At 36.4% G+C, this 14,271-nt stretch overlaps 1 protein-coding gene across 3 annotated transcripts; it reads left to right on the top strand.

Moving 5' to 3' along the window:
- The first annotated feature begins 5,494 nt into the window (after positions 1 to 5,494).
- Positions 5,495 to 12,907, top strand: LOC117791746. 3 transcript variants are annotated; one of them, XM_034631617.1, is made up of 6 exons: positions 5,495 to 5,774; positions 10,884 to 11,290; positions 11,348 to 11,433; positions 11,660 to 11,743; positions 12,246 to 12,496; positions 12,561 to 12,687. In XM_034631617.1, the coding sequence occupies exons 2-6, from the start codon at positions 10,894 to 10,896 to the stop codon at positions 12,685 to 12,687; spliced, it is 945 nt and encodes a 314-aa protein (XP_034487508.1). In that variant the 5' UTR covers positions 5,495 to 5,774; positions 10,884 to 10,893. The 3 variants fall into 3 exon arrangements, with proteins under 3 accessions (XP_034487508.1, XP_034487510.1, XP_034487511.1); XM_034631619.1 differs by lacking the exon at positions 5,495 to 5,774 and having other exon boundaries at positions 10,894 to 11,290; positions 12,561 to 12,907; XM_034631620.1 differs by lacking the exons at positions 5,495 to 5,774; positions 11,660 to 11,743 and having other exon boundaries at positions 10,894 to 11,290.
- Positions 12,908 to 14,271: the final 1,364 nt, after the last annotated feature.

Here is a 14,271-nt window from a genome sequence, read left to right as displayed (position 1 = left end):
TTCCAACCCAAAACATATATCAAAGTATACACACATAACATAACTTAACTTACATATATATTTAAAAACAAAAAATATTGTTTCATAATTTATTGAGCCCTTTTTGCGTGTCGAGTAGAAATTAAACTTGCATTATGGTCTGAGGCCAACTTTCGCAACATTTGTATCATCAGTATGATTTTTTTTTTGTCGAGAACTTTTACAAAATTTCATAATACGCCCTGAAAGGAATGTAATAAAAGCATAGCAGATGTTTTGACCCCTTAGATTTGATGTTTATTTGCCCAACGAATGGTTTCGGCTTGCATTTTTAATGATTTCTCCTTTTGATAAATTGTAATAAAAATGCTTCAACATATGTAGCAAATATAATCCTTCAGCCATCATCTAATAGCAAAATATTGATGGCTTTAATTGAATTATTATATAAAGTCTATGATATTAAATTGTTCGCTGATATAGCAGCTATAGATCGTAGTATAAAATATAGTATCTTAGTTGTCAAAACAGAGACTCTGAGATACTTATTTTTATTTCTTCTTCATTTTCAAAATATACCCTTCCTAGAATTCTTCAATATCTCTACGATTTTAGAGCTTTCGGGAAGAGATAATTAAAATCGTCAGTCTCGCTTTACCTGATGAGCAAACCCTTCGTAATATCCCCTTCATATATAATTCGATTGCATGCGAAGTTCCTAAATCAAGAAAACGAATCAAGTACTTTCTTAATTTTTTTATTGAACTTTCAATTAGAGTCAATTCCTTTCCCTTCATCTAATTTTATTAGTTAAAAAAGTATTTTTAAATTAAACCTTTAGGTGCAAGTTCAAAATAGCTTTAATAAAGTGGTTTTTTCAGAGGTGTTCCAGAAATGAAAACCACTCTTATCTAATGGCTTGTATTTCTGGAACATCACTGCATAACTTATTTTGTTCCATCACATGTGATAAAGATTATGGACTTCTCTGCTTTAATATCAGTTTAAGTCATCATCCTAAAAGTATGCTACTTATAGCTCTGCTCAAAAGTGAATAATCAAGTGTGTTCTACAAATCTATACAAGCGCTAAAACAACCCAAAAGCAAATGTTGACAATTTTAATTAAATAAAAATGCAATAAAAGTATATTTCAAAATATAAAACCTCTAACATTTCAGGAACACCAACATTTTGAATGGTTGCTTTCAAAAACATTTCACTTCAATATCTCTAGAGATTTCTGGAACACACCTGAATTTTAATGAAATCCAGTGCTCGTGTCTATTGTCAAGTGCTTGCACAAAATAGATAATTTGCAGCAGCAGGAATCCTTTTGGAAGTCCTTATGCCTTTCCCGGACCGATGAATGACAACGATTTGCATGCTTGATTCAGTGCAACACCAACATAATTAAACCCACCTCTCACGTACACACTGTCAAGTACTCTTGCATTATTCAAGACCATGAAATGTAGTTTTGGTCCTATTTATGAGTATTGATTGAAATGCAACTATACGAGCTACAAATTTGAATGAGTTCGTGTTGATGGGCGTGTCTTGACTCAACACTCCATCAATATCATTAATTTAGGCTAGGTAACCAAAATTCAAGTAAATGCCTATAATTTGCTGAAATATGTGGCAGTAGAACTTGGTAAGACGCGTACTGAGCGGATACAGATAATTGCATACCCTTGGCAGTAAACCAGAATTTCATTCGTAGGTTTCAATATGGACAAATTTTAAAGCAATAATTATTTGACTTGAGCATTTTAATAGACATTAAGTTATACGTTATTGTTTTAAATGGGAAGAAGGCAAAATGGTTAATAAAGTTTTTTATTACATCTATCATTTACATTTTAAATAAAAGAATTAAATACATTTGTAACTAAAATTGAACTAAAAAAAAGTTCTAAAATTTATTTCACTTCTATTTATTTGTAAAAAAAAACGTTTACTTAAATTTCCCGGTTTTATCCAACATAAGATGTACAGTCAACTGATGCTCAAATTTATTTACAATTCATTTCTTCCGCATGGATTTCTTAAGCCGCTTAATACTGATTGTAGAGTGCAGCAATAAATGAAATATTTCAAGCAAAGATGCAGCAACAATTTAATATAGAAAACAGGGCATTGTGTATATTCATTACCTTGTCCCCTGTCTGTGTTTGTGCCGCAACTCAGACAACCTTTCACTAGTTACTTGTGCTGCCAGCAGACATCATTATTCTCGAGTGACTGTGCGTTGATAAACTCACAAAAGCATAACAGTTTCCAACTCTATACAGTCTCTATACAGTTCTCTAGCCATCTAGCCAGCCCGGTCGATGGCGTCTTCATCTTTCGCTGTCGTCATCCTTTATGCAAAATCAAATAAAGAAAATAAAAACATTGCAATAGAAATAGGGAAACAAGAGGGATGCAACAACGAGGCTTGACTTTGTGTCTTCATCTTCTGGTCTGCGACGATGCGCAACTTGGTGGCAATAAAAGAATGCTTACGATTTATTGATTTCATATTAGCACACACACACGCATACACACCCATCACACAACATAGATCAGGGCTGGTGCATAAATTGTATGCCTGAAAGTATGCAACAATCTATGGATTTCTTAATGTGCGAGCGAGTGTGTGCTTGTGTCCATTTGTGTGTGTGACGTCGAGGTTAATGTCATGATTTCTTGCAGTACCAAACGAAATGTAGGTCACTTTTTCGGTTTCACCCAGACGCTATTCGAGCAGAGGGACGGATCGGAGATGAACAAAATTCTCGTGCTAATCTGTATAGTAAACATATGCAAAGAGAATTTGGGAATGCCTGCTAATTGATAGACAATAAAACACCTTAATAGTCCAATTTCATTTTCTATGCAGCTGTAAAGAGTTTTAAAATTAGAAACTTACCGTGATTTTTAATTTAATTTAATTGTATTACTATTTTATATTTAGGTTGCATATTGAAAGGTATTAAAATGAAAGAAAAAGAAAGAAAAAAGAACAGAGTATGCAAAGCTAATATAGCTCACAAATAATTAATTTTTTAAACTGTTTTAAGTGGGTTAACACTATTACTCTTCTACACACATCACAAAAAAAAAACATATTAACTTTTTCTGTTTTTACATAAGTTTGTATCTTATCTTATAACATAAATACTCGCATTAAACTATTTGGGTGTTGAATTAAAAATGAAATGCGAAACAAATTGAAAAATAAGCTGTCGATAGTTGTGCATATGTTTTCAGTATTTTAATATTATCTAAAACCATAAAGTGTACTCAGTTAAAGCAGAAACTCATTCATCAGTGAAACACTGTAGAACATATTTCGGGTAATGGACATGGCCAGAATAGTGTATTGTATGATAAGCTGCTAATTTATAGGCAATGCTTATACAGTTGTTGGCAATAGTTTTAGCATAGAAATAATCACGCTAATGTGCACAGCAAATGTCAATATGTAGACAAAAGACAAACAATAAACATTACAATGTGTATATATCCCATACAACAAATTATACTACAGTTACAGTTGCAGTTTGGTCGATAACAAATGTTGAACAATTATAGCGAGATTAGGCGCATAGCAAATGGTCAGGTTGGACAGTGTAAATATGTCAGCTTGTCCAAGCGGAGTGGAGGATATAGTTAGGATTTGCATAAATCCAACCACATTTATTCAATAAGAAGAGCCACAAAGGGAAACACATTTGGCCAATCGGCTTTAAGACCACTTAATAACTGGAATGTAAGCGCCTACTCAGCGAAGGAGTTGTGGTGCGAGCGGGTTATGCTGATTGCCAATACGGTTGGCATTAATTTGGGTGGGAGCTCGGGCAACCTCTGCTTAAATCTGCTATGCAAATCGAATACAACTAAAATGTAAACACATACAAATGCAGCTGACGACTGTCTGAGCAGTTTGTTGCCTCACACAGTATTCCCCCTCCATCCCTCTCTCTATCTTTCGCTTGATCCACATTTCAGATTTGATTTCGAAAGGATTCTAATACCTCGGCTCTCGGTCTGTCTATTTCGCCTTCTATCCGTCCGTCTGTATACTTGAAAAACTTTTGCTTGGACGACTTAACTTTTTTGCACGTGTGCAGCTGGCCAACAGAATAAGTCGAAGAAAGGATAAGATGCTGCCTGCCACATGCCACATGCCACATTTGTATGCAAGCACTGATGCCCTGGGTAAACACACCCACACACACACACACTCACACACCCATAAATCCACACACATCTGCATTAGTTCGTTGCGTTTCATTTCTTCTCTTCTATTTTTCCCCTTTGTCAGCATTGGCTAAATTCTTTGATTGTTCGTAAAATCCTTTAAAATGCTTTCCCATTTCGTTTAGTTAAGGACATGAATTGTTTTTCGCATTCATTGATTTTTTTTTTTGCATTTCGAATGCTCTTTTTTTTCCTTCTTTTATTTGTTTGTAAGACCATTCAGAAATGTTTATTTGCTTTCGGTTTTTGTGCGATTTCTAAATGTTAATTGGGATTTTTAAACAGGAGCAAGAATATTCTGGAAATCTAAACTCCCGTTTTTAGAGCATTTTTATTTTAAACACGAGGGATATCGGTGTTTAGCAAAGTCGAAATTAAAAGAAGGAGTCCTTTTGAGTTTATGATATATTTTTTTGGAGCATTGAAGATACAAACTAGCCAGGAGAGCTAACCACTTGATGGCCATAAAACTAGAAAGACACTTTTTATGCATTCTTTCAGTCGGACATCTTTGTAAGTTATTGATTGTTAATTAGTCACCCATGTATATCGTTTTATTAAGCAATGATTTTTGTTTTTGTTTTTAATAATATTAATCGCATCTCTTTAAACTAATTTTGATATTAAAAACTTTCTCTGAATTGTCTTTATTGTCTTATTAATTTCTGGTACTTTCCAGCAGCTCTGTTGAGCCCGTGAGTCAGTTGTGGACGTGAACAGTCAACGGTAAAAATGTTATCCTAGTCAAGGTTAACCACAGTCTACTGTCATCAGAGGTAGATGAGTAATTTGTATGAATCGTTCAGATGAACAAAGAGGCTAATGAGACTGGCAATCCGGAAAGGTAAATGATCAGTGATCACAAGACATTTAAATAAAAACGAACCTTGGCAAACCTTAACAAAAGATTAGCAGGTACTTAACGGTAGATCACGCATGAAACCCACCGCTACAACAACAATCGGTAGTAAACGTAATAACAACAACGACACCTGAGCAGAAATAAATGGTAGAATCATAACCGAGAATGTAATTACATGCTCAGCCCTCTGCAGACGTCGCGACGTCGCGTCGCAGCTGCTTCATGTTCGACAGCGCTTCGAACATGTTGCATGACGAACCGAAGTGGAAGACGAGTCGCGCAGTCGCAGCTGGTTCGCTGCATTTCTTCGTACCGACAAAATTGGGTCAGCCTATATAAAGACAAGTTCAAGGCGATCGCCGTTTCAGACGCCGACAGCAGTAACAGCAACATAGGCAAAAGCGGCAGCAGCAACACGCGAATTGAAAATCCGACGAATTTTGAAACGAACGAAAGTTTTGATATCTGAACTCCCGAAAAGAAATATACAGATTGTTGGATACATCTATTGTGAACCGTTTTACACTGCAGTGCAACAGGTGATTTGTGTTTGACAGTCGCGTGCATCATTCAAATTCTGTGCAAGTAAACAATACACTGCATCTGCGGGACTTTTGTGCTTAGTAATTATAATACATATTAATCAAAAATTCAGCAAAAGCAGCTCCTACTAAGTACTGAAGGTAAGCTAAAATCAAATGAAAAAGTGTTTTCAGTAATTTAAATTTAAGTTAAACTATTAATGAAAATTTTATTTTTGTATACAATGACGGCAAACATTTTATTCAATTAGTTAACGAAGAAATAAGCCTTTTTAATACTCTAAATCTGAATTATTTTTAAGTAATTGAATACATTTTCTGTTTTGTCTAAAATTTTGAAATCTAGATTTAATTTGAAGCCACTATAAAATTAAAATAATAGTAATTTCATATTATTGTTCAATAATAAGTATATTGTAGATATTTAATTAATTTACAATATATTTATTTAATAAACAAACTCATACAAAGTTGTATATTACAGTTAGAAGATAGAAACATTTTTCAAACATAAATTAATGCGCAGACAAAATCAGTCATTGTATCATATGATTTAACTAAGAGCATTTTAATCTTCTATATGACAAACTATACATTGAATTTTCCAGCACTATGTAACAAAGTAAATCCTAACAGATCGTGGCATTAAAAATAATTGACTTAGCAACAAAATTGTTTTAAGTCGTTTTAAACATCACAAAGTTAATGATTAAGACTAGAAGGTACTCAACATTTTGTACATGAATGCACCAAATTCTGTAATTGATTAAAATTTCAGACATCAATAATCAGCTTTGGTATTGGAAAGTTATTTACAAACTATATTAGAGAGAGAGATGGGTAAAGTCCAACAATAACAATTGAGGTCAGGCCAAGACATAACAGAACTTGTAGGCCAACAAAGAATTTCAGTTAAACGAGTTAACAACTTTGCATGAAAAAGCAAAGCAAACAAAACCAAATCCACACACATACGAACACACACGCAACGATTAATGGACGAACAAAACACGTCAATACAGACGGCTATAAGAGCTGGCACTGGTTTGGTGTTGTGTGGCATGCATCGAGTGCCACATTGTGCGTTGAACCATGCCTCTAGTTGACAGGCTTTAACTGGTGGAATGGCAATTTGATGGCGACTTTGGGCCCACCCATTGACCCAATTTGAGTGTCAGCTGCGTGGCCAAAAGAATTTTATTTTTGTTAACCGTTCCATCACACTTTACATGTTGTGGTTTCTGTGGCCTTGATTCTTCTCAAAGAGAGAGAAAAGGAAAGAGAGAGGCTCTCTTAGATGTCGCCAATTAATTCCGTTTCTTTGAGTGCGCATTCACTCGATTTTCATGCGGAATTCAATGTTCAGTTTATTCATTATTAATTGGCCACAAAAAGGCAAAAGTTTTCGTCATTTGTTTATTTATTTTACTTGTCTATCTATGTGTCTGTCTGTTCTTTAACCCATTTTTAAGCCGCATTGCTTTGCTTAATTTGTCTTACAAATTTCATGACTTTGACTTCAATTGCGTGCCTCTCCCTCCTCACCATAAAGCAAGTCTTTTAGTAGCTTTCATTCATGTCGCATTTGTTGCTGTTGCTTTATTTGTTGTTGTTGTTGTTGTTGTTGGCATTTTGCGGCTTCTACGTTGTCAACATGTCGGTGTTATTGTTGCTGCCTGTCGTGTTGGAGGTGAAAGTTTTTCTTGGATCTTTTGAAGCGTGTTCAATAAGTTTCGTTAGCGCTAAATTGTTTTTCAGTGCATTTTAAGCAAAGCTTCAAATACAGTATAAGATATATATTGAAAATATTTTCGTATAAATAATATAGACAATTTATCCAAACTACTAAACCGTAGATGAAAGATTGCATTAAATTTTAAAAATCATAAATATGTGAGTAGTTTTGAGTGGATCACAAATTTGCATCGTTTAAAGCAATGTAAATGCCATCAACTAGTTAAACTGACACTCAAACTGTGACAAGTGTAATTTAGCCATCAGGTAGAACATATACGAGTATGTTTTTTATATAAAAATAAGTGGATTAAAATTGAGATTGGTTCTGCATATGTGCAGATGATAAATGTAATGCACATTGAGGTCGGCTAAAAGTAAAACTATTGCTAGCAGTCGTAAAGCATCTATTGCATGACAAATGCAACTTTCCTTTGATCTTTAATCAAGTCGAATAAATGAATACTGTTTATATTTGTATGTAAATTTGATTGACATTTGCTATTGATTATGCTCGAATCACATTGCGTCATTTGGCGTTGCGATGCGTTTGTAATTGTTGAAAAGAAACGCGTTGGCACATGTTACATGTATCAAATAGCTCGTTGATGTGTCGCATTTTCCCAAACGCATTGAAATGCAGCACAGTGTACCGTTGGACTACATACCATATAGCGAAACGAAAGACTTAAGACGCGAACCAGCTGGATAGTTCGGCGACCCTATCAACTGGTTATCAATGCGAAATCCATGCACTCTCTAAGGGTCCACTCTTAACCTGGCTTACTTCTGGGCTAACCATTTAACGAGTGGTCAATAAACCCAAAAGGTAGTCGAATTCTTGGCAAAAAGAAAGTGAAATGCCACAAGACACGCGAGCTGAGAGTTTCTCTTACGCCAAACCAGTCGATGACTGGCCACAGTTAATGTTGCCGTTGTAGTTGTTGTTGTTGTGTTTGTTGTTGTTGCCCCTAACCGAAATTGAACAACAACATTGAAAGCAAATCCCAAATAATCTAGCAAAGAGAGCTCGGCAGAGAATGATTCATATTTCCACTCATCCGTTGGCCATATGAAGTGGCATAGTCTCAGCCAACCGCTTTCTCATCTTTGACTTTGACCAGACCAGACGCAATGGGGCGTGGCAAGGTGCCGACTGAGATGAAAACGAAATGGGTAAATGCACCTCGAAAAAAACGCGAACACAATGAAAATAAATTGCGGTGATATTTTATTTATACATTATTTGCTAAAGAACTGCACATTTACAAGACTGACACCCCTTTACAATCGTGCTTTCGCTTTGTGCGGTTATTATTTTATTGTATTTGCTTTTATTTCATCTACACTTTCTAATTTTTCGTATTTGAAACTGCAATTGCGGTTAGTCGTCGCATCTGAGTATATAATAATTATATTTATTATAGGACACTCTTGTTGTTGGTTTATTAAATCAAGTCCATTTGTTCGTTTAACGTGTAATGTTCATTATTTAATTGCCGGCATTTAATGCAATTTCGCTGTTGTTCGTGAAAGTAAAAGTTGCGTGCTTCATGCCACGAAAGAGACCGCTAAACTCTAAAGCTACTTAGTTACCTCCCTCTTTTCAATCTGAATCGTATATCAATTAATTTCACATATCATGCAAAAAGTGATGAAGTGCTCAAACAGCCAGCAACAAGTGTTATAAGAATGTTATATCATATTCCTTATACACTCTTTCTTAAACACTTTCATTGCTAAGAATATTACATTTGTAATAGGCATGAAATATATTTATGTTATTCTTTTTCACTTTGAAGTTTTAAACATGTTTTAATTTATTGCTTAACACTATTTACAAAAAGTACTTGCTTGCTTAAATATTATTGTCATATTAAAAATTACTGTATTATAATATCTAGCATTGTTTTTGTAGCTTAACATTTACCAAATTTTTATTCGAGTTTTTCAAGTTGTATCATGTGCTCACGTCGAACTCGAATTGAGCGTAGTAAAAAAGATATATAATGATAGAGAGAGGTGATTTAGATTCCCATGGAACGTTACGTTCAACTTAAAGTGATGTTGCACGTTCCTAACAGCTTTCTAAATTTACATAGTTGCAATAATTTGAAAAGCGTTCTTCACTCATTTCAAACTGTGTCGCAAGAGATGAATCGTTGTTGATTAATGATCGCTTGAATGTGTGCAAAATAATTTACATTTGTATGATAAAACCCGATACGCATACCGTTGGCCTGTTTTCGTACCGCTATCATTAGCCGTTGGCAACAACAACAACAAGAACAACAACTACAACTCGTCGGCCAATTAAATGAAAATCAATGCAATCGCATTTCCCATGGTCTTCGATTGGCATTCTTAAGTTGTTCTATACCAGCTGGTTTTTCCATTATTATTTTAACGGTAATATGTTGCATGACATGTGAAAAAGAACCGCTAGGCAAGGCATCAACACTGAACTGGTTTGGTTCTACCACAGAATGATTGAAGTCTTCGCATTCAGAACAGTTCTTTCATTTGGCGAGCTAATGTCTAATTTCCATTTGAATATCGACTTATAGCTGATAAGTAAGACTTCAGGAAATCATAAACTCTAATTGCACTTGCCACCTCACAGGTCATTATTCGTAGCGGCTTTCCAAGTTCCAGGTACGAGTACTCATTGTAATCGCATGTGGTTTTTCTTTTGAATGGGTGTCTTGGGTGTCTTAGTTATCCGTTGTAGCCTTCCCCCGGTCTTGACCAATTTCGTTGCTTCTGCCGCTTTCTTGCTGCTCTCTAATATGGGACCCCGCACTGGGAACAGGTTCATTTTGACCGACACTTTAATTGTGAGCAGTTAGACTAGTTTCTGTACAAGCAAGCATTTCGGAAGTGGTTTGCATTTCTTAATTAACCCCACCAACAACTTTCATATTTTCTTTCCATTGAAATGGCCATTTCTTTTTCTTAGCCGTGTGAAAAAGTTGCAGTTTATAGGCTCAAGTAATTTCATGGGTTCTCATTATACAATCTACAGGAAAACAGACAGTCAGCAAAAAGTTCAGGGCTGATCAATTTTGGTGGAAATGGCTTGGCTCTTACATATTTTTTTAATCTTTCAAAACTGGTATATTCACTTAAATCTTTTTGTAAAATTGTTTTTAATAAAGTCAGTCGCCAAAAGATAAATATATATTTATATACTTGAAAAAAAATTGTAAATAAAATTTCCAATACTGAAAAACATGAAATTTTCAAATAATGATATAACAATTGACAAGGCTGCTTGAGAAATGAGCACACGCATGAACTATGGCGACAATTGGGCCAAAACTCATGTAACTGCACAAGGCGTTTGTGTTGTTGTTGCTGTTATGTTTTAGCTCATTTGAATTCCCGTTACGTGCTCAGGTTCAAACAACATTGCCTGCACGCTGGCAATGTGAAAGTGTTAGGGCGCTCTAGCAGATTAAAAAAAACGAAAGACTTAAGACACAAACTTGACTTCTCTTTTTTTCTTATTTGCAGTTAGTTCGCTATGTTGGATCAAAGCAAATTAAGCGCCTACCTGTTGCTCGCCATTGTGGCCAGCAACTGCCTGCTGCTGACCTATGCCTTTCCCCAGCAGGAAGTCTACCAGCGTCAACATCAGTTGACCCAGTCACCGGTGTACCGCGCCGAAAGCAATGCCCGCAAATTTGCCGTGAAACCGAATGCCTCCAAGAAGGTGGCATTGGATGACATTGAAGATGATATTGAAGGCAATCAGATTCAGGAGAGCGTGGGCGGACCCGGTGGCTTTACTTGGTCGAACATGCTGTCCACCGTTATGACCATGTTTTTCAATGGCGCCGCCAATGCCCCCACCAAGTCCGACGATGTGGATAGCTCCATCGGACTGGGCGGCAGCCCCTGGGCTAATGTTATCTCGATGGGTAAGTGACACGATTCTCAGAAACACAGACAAATTGCTCATTTTATGTGATTTGCAGGTCTTCGCATTATAAACACACTCCTGGGCGGTGGTGCACCCAGCGATGGCATCGACAAGGTCGACAATGGTGGCTCTCCCATGCAGGTAATTAGCTGAATATAATTTTTAATAGTCGTAGACGCTTTTGTGCCATTTGTTTTTTGAATTGTGTTATGGCCGCTTTCCGTTATTTTCAGTTAACCTATACATATTATAATACTTACATACATATTTGGTGTGTGGACTTATATCTCTATCTCTTTGTTGTTTTTTTTTTTTTGTTGTTTTAATTTCCTGCTATTCCTCTACCTCTGAAAAACAATTTGCACAGGGCATCTTGGCGGCTGTGTTGTCGTCCGTGTTGGGCACCAGAGATCCAGATCAAGTCAACTCGATGGCCAAGCAAGCTGGCGAGGTAAAACCATTACTGCATAGTACAGATCGTATTCACAAAGCGTGCACTATGCAACAATATTGAGCAATATAGTCAGCAGTTGGGTGTCTTTTGATTTGATTGTAGCCCAAGCTAATCTATAGTTGTCATTTGTCATATATAATAATTTCTATACAGAAAGTAAGTTTCTTTTTTGCGCTTCTTAAATACTTCAAATGAATGATGCATTGTGATAATCTTTTCTTATCTTAAAGACTATTTATAATAATACTTTCGTTATTTACTGCTTTTTAGCATAGGTGCCCAATTCTTGTTGCATAGTGTAACCTCATGTAAATTATCACACACAACTCACACACACACACACACACACATACACAAACACACGCATACACTATTCTTATACATAATATACATATATAGCTTTAGTATTGGCACAAACAATGCAAACTAATTGACTAATGCTTCCCATGCCCATGCCACGCCCATCACTCTACCAACTATTCGACGCTCCCATTCACAGTTCATACAGATCGTGATGAATCTACTGGACGCCCTGAAGACCTCCTTCTCGCACCGCTCGCTGACAGCCCGCTCCCTGGGTAAACGTGACTCGGTCAGCGATGCGGCGGTCGCTGGCATTGCCCTCCTCAAGGGCTACGTGCGCACCTATCGCAACTCGGAGGACAAGTGCATGCAGCGTTACATGTGCGACGCCAACACAGACTGTGTGCGTGAAATCGGTGGCAGCAGCATCTTCTGCCAACTTGGATCGTAAGTGGACTGCACTCGATTGCCTTATTTTCATATGATCTCAATTGGTATTGCTTTGTTTCAGATATGCCACCAGCTATATGCTCGGACGCAGCAGCAACACCAGCTTCGAACACCTTTATGATGCTGGACGCCGGGGGCGTTCCGGTTTCGATTGTCGCCAGTTGTATTTGGAGTGTAATGAGGTCTAGGGTGTGTCTAGTGTGAATTACTTGCTTATTAGTGCTAATGACTGGACTCCTTACAGTAAATTAAATTAATTTATGTATGTGCTTATTTGAAACTAGGTTTTAGATATTTATATTATTTATCTAAACTCTGTATTTATTTACGAATTGCGTTTCTCAAAACGCGCCATTTACTACAACGTGTATGAACAACAACAAAAAACATTAAAATTTTACATCAAATGAAAAATTAAAAGAGTTTCTATAATTTTTTAACATACGCTCCAAAGAGCGTGCTATTATTTTGTAATTAGTTAAAGTATGCTATAGTTAGGATAAATAATTAATTTTTATAAAGCTTATTTTCATAGGTTTTTTTACAATTCGAATTTGAAAAGTAACGAGCTGCCAAGCTAACGCACTGCTTTTTAAGCGCACATAAAGCTAATTACTATGAAACTCGACATAAGTAAGCTTTTGTTGGGCTTTCGAAAGTAGTGCAGAAAGCAGTTAGCCTTGTGCGCAGCACTGGAGCAAGCAGTGCATGAGCAAGCAGTATACCGTTTGCATTTAAATTGTGTCATAAATGCTTTAATAGTTTGCTTAAGAATCTAATTTCTCCAATAGAATCACAATTAATAAGTGAACAAAACATATAAATATATTGATGATAGCTTACATTTTATTGAATATTTAAATCTGTTAATCAACTTCGTTTACGCTCTGCCTGCCTTCATCCTAAACTTCTTCATTCTTTGGCCTGCATTTGTTGTCACTTTCAGTTGTATGAACAACACTCTGGAGTGTACGTAGACAAGTTTTTTGCCTTAGAAAAGTTTGAGTTTGCGTCGGAAACAGGTGAAGGATTGTGGTGATACCACTGCGCAGATGTACGAGTGAATGCCCAAAAGTTTAAAACATTTTGATAAATTTTGAAGAACTAACTGAAATTTATTAGACTGACAGACGACTCATAAAGCTGTATGCAAAGGGAAACGTGCAACATATCTGCACTTCGAGGCATACAAAAATTCTAACACATTTTTAATGGGCATGTAACATTCTGCTGAAGAATTGAAACGGGAAAGGGGTTGCGAGAGTTGGCGGGGTTGGCGACTCGTATTGCATTTCCAATTCGCCGGCAGCTGAATGCAACAGCCGCATCCAAAGTTATGATTAATTTGGGCACCCCAAGTTTTGCCGTTTACCAAAAAGTTGGCCGTCACTTCGGTTGTTGTTCGTGTTGTTCAGTTGTCGCAATGAAGTTACCAACAACTGCATATTTTCCACTATCTGGCTAAGACCAGCTGCAGATGCAGAAGCAGTAATTAAAGGCGCTGCTGCTGAACTGAACATGCTGCATCGCTTAAAATTCCATTTAATTACGTTGAGTGTTGAATATCTTGGAGAGCGCTAATTAGAACTGGAACTGCCGCAAAGTTTTGGACAGCAACTGCAGACATCGCAGCAGTCATACTTTATCCTTCCTCTTTTCAGCTGGAAAAGCAAATGCAACAATCGAATTTAAATAACGATCTAGTTTCTTTTTGGATTCAGCAGTCAACCTAAATTGAGACCAAATTGCATCATTTTGGCAGCTGTCTTAAA

Source organism: Drosophila innubila, assembly GCF_004354385.1.
Source record: "Drosophila innubila isolate TH190305 chromosome 3R unlocalized genomic scaffold, UK_Dinn_1.0 2_E_3R, whole genome shotgun sequence".
Classification (NCBI taxonomy): Eukaryota; Metazoa; Arthropoda; class Insecta; order Diptera; family Drosophilidae; genus Drosophila; species Drosophila innubila.
The sequence above is the reverse complement of the archived record's forward strand: the minus strand, read 5'-3'. Positions and strand labels throughout refer to the sequence as shown.